The 10684-nt window shown below is 39.1% G+C and overlaps 1 protein-coding gene across 1 annotated transcript; it reads left to right on the top strand.

Annotated features, from left to right (window-relative positions):
- The first annotated feature begins 6726 nt into the window (after nucleotides 1-6726).
- Nucleotides 6727-10491, top strand: LOC311255284 (uncharacterized protein). Its single transcript, XM_084349625.1, has 4 exons — nucleotides 6727-6925; nucleotides 7624-7742; nucleotides 8163-8372; nucleotides 9559-10491. The coding sequence occupies exons 1-4, from the start codon at nucleotides 6787-6789 to the stop codon at nucleotides 9574-9576; spliced, it is 486 nt and encodes a 161-aa protein (XP_084205751.1). The 5' UTR covers nucleotides 6727-6786; the 3' UTR covers nucleotides 9577-10491.
- The last annotated feature ends 193 nt before the right edge of the window (nucleotides 10492-10684 follow it).

Here is a 10684-nt window from a genome sequence, read left to right as displayed (position 1 = left end):
ACACGCTCTCACCAAAGCCTCATATTCCTGTGAATGTAAACTTATTCAGAAATGTCACCTTACAAATGTCTTGACCAATAAGTGTATGAAACATTTTCTCTGAATCATTATTGCAATCATCGGTCATCATTACTCTGCTTGTAATTTCTTTCAGCCAAAACATTTAAAACAATTAGACTTCAGCCCACACAAAGTAAAACATTAGTCTACTTCAGCTGTTTTTACATAATTAGATAAAGTGACAAATCTCCACAATAATCATTTTTATTATCCAGAGAGCACTAAAAGTTTCTGCTTAAAGCAACTTTGTTTGCCGCCTCAGTCTGTCTCAGGGCAGTTTTTAACTGGATATGGATTCAAACCTGCTCTGAACATTTGTCATGCGCCATTCCTGTCATGACAACGTCTACTTCGACTGCATCATCCTGCTCTTCTGTGTCTCAGTGTGTTTATCTTGCGTTTGTCTTTATGGCCCTCTTTTCCCACATCTGCACTCTGGGGGTCTTCAGCCCAGAGAAGTTTAGAAAATGGATGAATGGATGGATGGATGTTCCAGCAGAGACGTCAGTCACTCCCAGTCATTTGTCAGATTGTCTGTGTTGTTGTCAGTTTGTTATTAATATCATACCAGCACATCACATACTGTAGGAGTGTGTTTCATATCTGCTGTGGACTGGAAATGACTAAGTATGATCAGGAAAATAAACTTTCATACTATTACAGTACACCACAGCTGCTGTGTCCTTTGTTTGGGTTTAACTTCTATATATTAGTACAATGACTCCTACCAGTCTCTTACAGTTTAAACTTTCTCTCTATCTAAAAAAGAACCCCAACATCAACTAATGAATTAATTCATCCTGTTCATTACAGTTATAGGAGAGTATTTAATCAAGGTCCCATACTTCCAACGCCTTTTCTGGAAACCCTAAAGAAGCCAGTCTTTTTGGGCAAGGATAAGCAGGTTCCAACAGTCCTGGGGGAGTTCAATGAACCACAAGACCTCACCGTCTATGCTCCTGTTCCTCCTGGATGTGTCTGCTGCAAACTAACAAGTTCGGTCCCTGTGGCTACAGCCTCTGGGCAGTGAAAGAAACTGCAGATAGAATCATACAAGGTCAGGCTCCTCTGCAGGGGAACTGGCTTCACTCTGTGTGATATAAAGTGAGGAGTTCAAGACTTTCACACAGCTGCTCCTCTCACATGCCAGCTGAGGTGATGTAGACACCTGGTAAGGATGCGCAACCTTTGGAGAAGCGTCGAGCATGACCTACATTTGGAGCACCCCGGGGTAGAGCCACATGCGAACTGGAACTGGAGCTGTAGTTTGTGGAAGTTTTGATATCACACTTGACAGGAATCGCTGAATCAAGGCGGAAAAAAGTTGGTTTATGTGTTCAACTTTCCCTGAGCAGCAGATCAGCTGGTTTCCAGATTAACTGGTGACCTTTGTCTGAATGCATCTTTGTCTTTGGAGGACACGGGAGAAAAGTTCTTTAAATAATCTGTCTTAGATTTTATTAAATGTTCCTCTTGGTTGGCGGTTTGTTGCCAGAAACTGATCTCATAATGAGAACTATTTAAAACCACCTTTTCAATATCATGTAAAACAAAAGGTTTCGGCGAAAGAAGCATCATCTCCATGTTTCTTCTATGTTTGCTAGATGACAGACTCAGCCAACAAATAAGGAAAAATGTTTTGATTTGCCATTTGAAAAGGGCACTCGCACCCAGACAAAAAGGGCAGCAGCTTTCGTCCCACGAACCCCAAACTCCCTCCCATTCAGGCTACTGATTCCATGCCGGCCTGGAAATCACAAACAACATAATACATGTGAGGCGACACAGAGAGGTCACTGAGTACTGGAGATGTTCAGCTTGAACCATGAAGCCAAGAACAGTTTCAGTCTCGAAATGGAAATAGCCAACATGTTCAGGAGCATCTCCATGTAGAGAATAAGCCATACATTATCCTAAGTAGTCAATAGGCCATTTCTCAGTTTCCTAACTTTCCATCCAATTATCTGGAGGTCTACACTTTAAGGGTATATAAAGAGGAAGGGAAGTGAGAGCAGTGATGAGAAGAGGATAATTAGTAAGAGCAACAGCAAGCGAGTAGCGACGAGAAGTGTTTAATCCTTGAGAATTAATGAATGCACTTGAAAGTCCACGTCTGTTTCCAAAAGAGGATAAACAAACCAGAATACAAAACAAAAAATTGAGCTGCCGGCGTCACTGTCAATCACAGTCCAACCTGGGCTCAATAATTCATGAAGCGCATGCTCACCACTGCATTGTTTCAAATGTTTCTTTTATTTTGAAAGTGTAACCGGAGTGTAAATGTATTATTGCTAACTTGACCGTGGAATGAGAGCGCGTCCTTTTTTACACCTTGGTGAGGCAAAACGTGACACTGACACGGTGGACCAGCAGGTCTATTACACGCTTTGGCATTAGACCGGGTTGTTCATTACACAGAGTCAGGGGAGTGGATCCCAGCTAAGCTGAACAGAATTGAAAGCTTCTCTTCTCCAGCTTCTAATTTCCTTTTGATACTAATTCCGAAGCCAGAGAAATGACTCCCTTTGGTGCTACTATCACGTAGCCAGAAAACAAACTGATGATGCTGGCAGCAGCGCCCCACTGTCAGGCATCACCAGCCTCAGTTTATGGTGGCAGTTGCACACAGTCATGTCAAGTCCACAGTAAAGGCACTCCTAGTTTAGCATTCTACCCCACTGAGTACTGAGATCTCTTTATTTGTTGGTTATACATTGATGAAAACATTGCCTCTGGGCTGCAGTTATTGATGTCATATATTCTTAAGTCTGTTAATTCTTTGCCAAATTGTCTGTGTTGATGTACCACTCTATTTTCTTGTCTAGGCTGCCTGTCTAAGTGTATTTAACCATCAGCCTGCTTTGAGTCTTTCGCTGTCTTGTCTGATCACTGAGCCTAAAATCACAGATTTAATCATTTATCAGAGGGAAGGGTCCAACAGAGAGATTCTGTGCTAAATATATTATGCCTTCACAATTACATTTATTGGGTGCTTTAGAAGTCCTTTCACTTTCTTTTGCTTTTTGTTTTTCAACTGGTGTCATTTTATTTCTAGTTAAATGTGCTTCACTTGGTTAACATTCAATACATGATGTAAGTAAAATACTTTCACATCTTCACACATCAGATAACTGAGATGATGTCATTCAGGGGAAGGGTCTTTCTGTGTGGAGTTTGCATGTTCTCTCAGTGCTTGTGTGCGTTTCCTCCCAACATACATCAAAAACACGTGACTTAACTCTCAGTTCAAAGGCACTGGCTCAGATCTGGAGTTGGTCCCCAAGTGGCGTATGATGGCCGCCCACTGCTCCTCAGGGGTAGGTTCAGGGAAGTTTCACCACGTTGTACTCAGTATGATTGTATGTGATGAACAAAGATTCTTCTTCTTTGTTCGAGTTCACGTTTTCTGAAGATTTGCACATTTAAAGAGACTCGAAAATCTGCGTGCTGGTGGTTCCATAATGTCACAAATAATAAAACTGATAGCCGAAGACGCTGTGATCTCCTTATGCATAATGTAAATATCACACATTTGCATGATAACCAGTCACGCCCATGGGTTCTGTTGGATAGCACCTCTCCCTGTATCAAGGAAGGCTTAACATTCGGTAATCCCTTTATGGAGAAATAAATGATTTTTATTTCATCTGCGACTTGTGGAAACCCAATTGTGTGCGTGTGTGAATTTCTCTTTCATTTATATGCCGTCACACCGACTTTAGTGTGTCAGACAGCACAGAAGTGGCTGTGACATCCCAGCTGATTATCCTGGTGCGCGATTCCTAATCAAGATTTTATTCTTTCCAGACGAGATGGAATTGCATGACTGCGCAGCTCAATTCACATCTCATCCTCTGTGTGGATGAAACATGCTCTTTTATTGTTTTCATCTTTCCGGGCAGGCCTCACAAACAAGGAGTGGCAGTCACGCTCATGGGCTCTGCAAACCACAGATATGTTGAAACTTTACATTTCCTTATGTTGCATCTTTACACACGTTTGTTTTCATTTTAAAATGTCATGTTGTGGTTTGGTTTAGGCACAAAAACAACTTGGTTAGGATTAGGAAAAGATCATGTTTGATCTGTCACTACAAAGGTGAATGACAATTATTGCAAACTCTTGTTAAAAATATCCAGTGGTTTCACTTAAAACATCTCCAACAGTGGTCTCTCACATGGGGGCCATTAAATCAGCTCATATACATGTAAATGTGAACATCATATGACTTTTATTGTAGAAATGTTCATATGATACATATGACACAAACTTACTTGAACATATCCATGGTTTGTAGAAACTGCCAACATTTTATTCTGGCAGCTGGGCTTTACCAAGATGAGCATATTCTGGTGTAATGAATCAGGAGATGACTTATCATATGTACATGGATATATATTGGATAACACATTTTGGATCAAGAAAATGCAGATTAGGTTTTGGGGTTAATGTATATGCAATTAAAAACCATAACTGACATGTAGCATGACCTCCCAACTTGGCCTTAATCAAACTGATAGTGATTGGTAGCAAAGGTTGTGTTTGGATGTTGGGATGAGCGTCACAATATGGGTGCAGAGCTCTGTAGGTGGCGGTGGGGTTAATAAAGTGCATGCTGATAAGTGATTGGCTCCTGTATGGAAAGAGAGGAATACAAAGTAGTGTGAAAATATGATGTGATAGGAGAAGTGACAGACCCTGACTCATAGCTCTTCCCAAGTATTTGACTGGCTTGCCTTTTGGTGCCAAAAGATTTGTAAAAGAAAAAATGCTAATATTTCAGTATTACCTCTAATTAGCCTGAGTTGGCTTGTGGCACAGTTCACAATCAGGGTTATTATTGAAGTTAAATTTAAGATTTTAAGATTTGCTAAAGATGCAGCAAGAGACATTATTAATCAGCAGATAGCATCAACAGTGAATAATTGGGATACAATGCAGGCCACTGAACATAAGCAAAGACGGTCGAGTAACAGTTTAATAATGAAAAAATGTGCTACGTTTGCTGTAGGCTACTGCGTTGTTGTTGCCTGTGTGTGCATGTCGTCCTCCTGATGTGTGTGCACACCAGGTTCTTACATAAATGCATGGACACCAGCGGACACCTGTTATAATTAGCAATGTGAATGATGCAGATGCTGCAGAAACAATATACTTGTTTTGGTGATCAGCCTAAATTTATTTTCAGTCACAGTGTGTGTGAACCAGGGTGGGGCAGCGCACCAAGAACATCTTCAGCTGGTAAATGTCGCCCTCTTCTGGAGATAAAATGCACTGACAGCTAGTGCTACATTACAGTAGCATATGGGAGAAGTCTGGTTCAATTCAATTCTTACAATGAATATTTAATTATGGTTAATTATATTGTCTGGGTACCAGCCCTGGCCCTCTAGTTGTAAATCAGTCTCTAATTACTGTATATGGTTAAAGACATTAAAAGTTGTATTTTCATTGACATTTCAATTTGTAGTAGATGTGAAAGCTTAACTTTACACATCTGAAGTCACATATTGATTTCACTTTGAAGTAGAGCTATAAATCATCATTAAATCTGATTAAATAGATGATAGGCCAAATGTTCTCTTTTGCTCCTCATTATTCGGCACTGGGGTATACATGTAAATGCTGTCCTCACAGCAAGTTTTTATAGATCCTATATTAAAAAAATCAGTGGCGGAAGAAATACTGATATGGTTTACTCAGGTAAAATTAGCAATAATAAAATTACTCCAATACAAGTAAAAGCCATGCATTCATAATTGTGCTGAAGTAAAGCACAGAAGTGGATGCAAAATGTGCTTGTATCAATGTAAAAGCAGGGTACTAATGCTAAATGGCACGATTCAGAGTATTATATTATTTGTACATTACTTTAATATTATTAGTGATGTAACAACATGTAAGAAGTATCTCACCGTTGTAAAGGTGACACTTAGTTTACCACTTTTTATACTGCTAGGTAGTTTTTGTAACAGAGCATCATGTTTTAAAAATCAATCTTGTGTTTTATCAGTGTCAGATAAAGTACCCCAAAGTCATACTTGAGTAAAGATATCATGTTAAAATAATACTATATGGTAAAAGTGACAGTCAAACGAAAAGTACTCGAGTAAAATTCTTAGTATCTGATATCGACTGTACTGTACTTGTAATTAGTGTGTAATTTTTTGGCAATAAAGTATTAAAAATACAAGTAATTATTGACGTAGTTGTTTATTAGATCCAATATTGAGCATTTTTATCAGATTGCTGATATAGATACATTTACATGAGCTGCTTTGGCTCTGATGCAGCATGCCATCGGCACAGTAACTAGTAACTAAAGTGATCAAATAAATGTAGTGGGTGAAAGTACAATATCAAAATGGAATGGAAGTATATAGTAGCAGAAAATGTAAATACTCAAATAAAGATAAGTACCTCAAAATTGAACATAAGTACAGTACTTGAGTAAATGTACTTAGTTACGTTCTATCACTGTCTTCTGAAATTAGGCCTAACAAGCCAACAGCTGTGAGATACTGAATACTAAATGTAGTTCAGTATAAGTATACGGTGTTTTTAGTCCAGTGAAGGTACCTCACATAATACTACCGATACATGACGTAGGTGAATGTATTGCGTCATTCCAGCCACTGATTTCAACAACAAACCGGAAGTTCAACAGTGACCGTTTGCGGCTGCGCAGTCCCCCTCGCTCACTCTCTCTGGTGTTTAACAGTAGCAATGGCACCGACAGAGAGGGATGTCGAGTGGCAGACGGATCAAATAATCAACTGTCTTTTTGCGGACGGCGTCCAAACTAGATTATTGGATTGCTCTGGGGAGTATGGAGACATAGAGCCTGACGGGCCAGGGGACAGCGGTGAGTCCTGTTTGGCTAAATGTCTAACATTACTGTACTGTGGCGGGTAAACGTCTACGGCAGGCGCACTTTCGTTTTAAGACGTTAAACGCCGGAGAGGTCGTTAGGTGACAGTCTGTACTATATTTCAGTGTTAATGGTTACAGCAGACGAAAGATAGTGTAGCGTTATCACACAGGTTTTGTCAAACGGTGAAAGATATGTCCGCCCGCCTGACCCTTGTTCTTAACCGTTAAATAGGTCGCATTTCCGTCCCGTAGGTCACAGGTAGGCCCTTTGCTCCGGTGTCTCACTGTTAACCTGTGTCCTTCAACACTTACATACTTGAGTTTTTGTTAACAAGCTAGGTGAGCAGAGACACCCCCCTCACTTACTGGATATCCCTTAATATTAGACATGTCTGGTCTAGTCTGTAAATACGTAATACGTAAAGCAGGTACGTTAAAGGTGCAGTATGTAGTTTTAGGGAAGGAATATTAATCTTGAATATCTTATTGTTTTTTGTAAATATCTTATTTTTTTCTGTTTATTTTCAATTTAACTTACGCATATTTGTCTGATTCTTTTTCCTGTTCTTGTTGCATCTTGAGCTGTTGTAACAAGTGAATTTCCCCGTTGTGGGATAAATAAAGCCTATCTAAGCTAATCCAATCATATTTATTAATCATACATACATATGCTTCTGTTTCTGTTTTTAGATGATGCTTTTGACCCAGTTGCTATAGCTGATAAACTTAGAAATGTGGCTGATGCAATGAATGATGACTTCAGATTTAAAGCTGTACTGACTGACCTGAAGAAAGCAGCAGCACAAGAGGTAAACACACATGACAAATCTGTATCTGTATATCACGTGTCTGTTGAATTACTTAAAAAAGAGAATAAGCAAATCATTTGTAAATAGATCCAGCATTAAGTCAGGATGTGTTTTTCTGTTTCCACACTTTATTATTGAAGGAGATAGTGGCACAGTCAGATACAGGTGCACTGCTGAGTTTCACTTCAGTCTTGAGATAAGAGGGTCCCACACACTGCTCTTGCTCAGCATCACAATTTACTAATACGACTAACGTCTCAGTCCCACTGGAACTGTCTCAAGAGTGTTTCCACACTTTGAGAGGAAGTTGAGTAGAGTATCTATAGCTGTAATCAGGACCCAACTTTATGTCTTCTGTGATGTCTTTATATTGACTTTCCTTCTGTGTAATATCTGGACCCCTGTCTCATCTCTCCCCAGGCTGCAGACGCAGTGTTTAGCAAAAGCGTTGAGGCCTTGTGTCAGACTCCAGTCCCTCAGAGTGCTGGAGTGGCTCCAGATATCCAGCTAATCAAGGTGTCTGTGGCCCTTGGCCTTTATATCATAAAATCATCCCCTGAGCTGAAAAATACAGTCCAAGGTGCCATGAGCGCATTCCTCAACAGGCGTGTGTCTAAACAAGGTGGATGGGTAAGTAGGGTTTTATTTTTTTATTTTATTTTCACATTGTGCGACCACAGTTATTTAAGTGCAATATAACAGTTTATACAAGCAATCAAGTTATGACAACAATGTGATGTCATATAAAATGCATTATTAATCTAAAATTGTGCCATGTAAATAAAATAAATCTATTTCAGCAAAGTATCACAGAACGGCTTATATTTCACTGGCAATATGAGTTCAGAATAGGTTGATTCAGACATTTTTCAAGAAAAGAACTCTTTAATATCGTTATTGTTTTTCAGTCACTTAACATATCATGTAAGTTGAGTTTCATTTTCTTTTCATCAGCGTCCCTCCATTTCCAAGAAATCATTATTAAGTCAGAGCGCTTCCTCTTCTGTTTATTTCAAACCACCTCGCTTGACTGGACTTTGAATAACTGACGCAGCAGTCATGAAAACACTTCCCTGATGTTACCCTGCTGGTTTCATTCTTATGAAATGAAACTGCACTGAACTAGATTAACTTTGCATATGTGCCTGAACTTTACAGGCAAAAGCAAACAAGTTCATCTTGGCAGCTTCAGATCCACGTAAGCCCTGGAAAAGGCAGGATTGCCTGGGGAAACACTTCTGGCTTGAGTTTTGTATCATAGTGCAGTCTTATCTGACAGGGCACTGAAGTATGTGCAAGAACACATTCTTGGTGGAGATGAACGCCATATTTCTACTGTTTACCTCACATTAAAACCTCACAAGGATTGTGAACATGACTTTCTAGATTTTTATATTCTTGTCTTAGTGTTATAAAAGCACTGTGCACTGTGTGCTCATTTGTCTGATAAGCCTAACTCATGCATCTAATACTCAAGCTGAATTTCATTATATATCACCAGTACTCGAAACACCACATCCCACAGCAATGAGGGCTTTTTTGTTTTTAAACAAGAAGATTTTTTATTTGTATCTGCTGTGTATGTACTGCAGCCAGTTACTTCTTGAATATACAGTTAAACCAACTGTTACTTTATAATGCAGCACAAAACGTAAATGTTTTATCTACACAGGAACCATGCAAACAATTTAAACAGAGCTACATCACATCTGCACCCTCGCGTCACACTCTATTTATGTTTTATGTAATGTTACTCTGAGTGACTCTGAGTTGTTAGGACAGTCTGTGATTTTTCTGCTCTGTTTGTTTCTTTCAGGATAAAGTGAAAATCTGAGACTGAATCTTGCCAAAGCGGCCTCTGCAATGAAGTACAGCCACCTGAACAACAACATTTCACCTTCTGACCTTGTGGAGCCACCGTATCAGTCTGTAATCTGTTCAGTGCTCTGTTATCATACAGGACGACATCTGATCGCACACTAAATCCCTTCATTAGAATTAGTTCCTGTTTTAGACGACCTGGCACTACCCCCATGTCCTGATGGTGCAGTGCAAGTAACAGCAGATTAATGCAATCATGTGTGTTAAGATAAAATGAATTATGGCTGAGAGCCATTGAGAGAAATAGTTTCACTTCCTGCTGACTTCCACTCCATGCATTGGTTGATAAGAATGTGAATCAATTGGTATGCCAACTAGGAAGAAAACAAATAAGAGTTTAATTCTTCTTTCACTGTCATTAATCTAACATTTATTCATCAGGGGACACTTAGAATCACAACATGATACTACAGATTTTGTTCTCCACTACGTCACTGTTTGCACTGTTTATAAAATAGGTTTTCAATTGTCTTATGAGGAGTTTTCTGTGTCATCAGTGGTGAAGGCTTTAATGCTGTATGTCTATTTTCGTCCATATAGGTTTTTCTATTGGGTCTCTAAATGTCTTGCCATATTAAATTAACTTAATCTAAATTTAAGTTGATTAATTTTGCTGATGTGTCTTTTTTGCTTGCCTTATTTTGTAGAACTCGCATTGCCAGAAAAGCTCTTACAAGTGATTGTAATTTCTGAAATTAAACTGTCAACCTGATCATACTTTTGGCATCTGTAGCATCTAAACGGTGTCCATTCGATCAGAAAATGCCATTTTGGGAGCTCAATTTCAAGTAAATGAATGTGTTTGGGTTTATTTCAATATACGGGTATTGTTGTATGTCTTAAGCTATTAAATGCTGATTTTCTTTTCCTTTTGTTTGTTTTTCTTTGTTTTAAGTCTTATACATGTTTGGGATATACATTCAAGACAATGAATAGAATGTTTACAATGAGATAAAAAGGCTGCACATAACCATGTGAAGCAGCACAAAGTCCAACAAATCAGATCTATAGGCAGTTTTGTTGTTATTCACAGCTTGTTGAGACTTGATTAAAGGGGCACT

Source organism: Pagrus pagrus (assembly GCF_965226575.1).
Source record: "Pagrus pagrus genome assembly, chromosome: 3".
NCBI lineage: Eukaryota > Metazoa > Chordata > Actinopteri > Spariformes > Sparidae > Pagrus > Pagrus pagrus.
The sequence above is the reverse complement of the archived record's forward strand: the minus strand, read 5'-3'. Positions and strand labels throughout refer to the sequence as shown.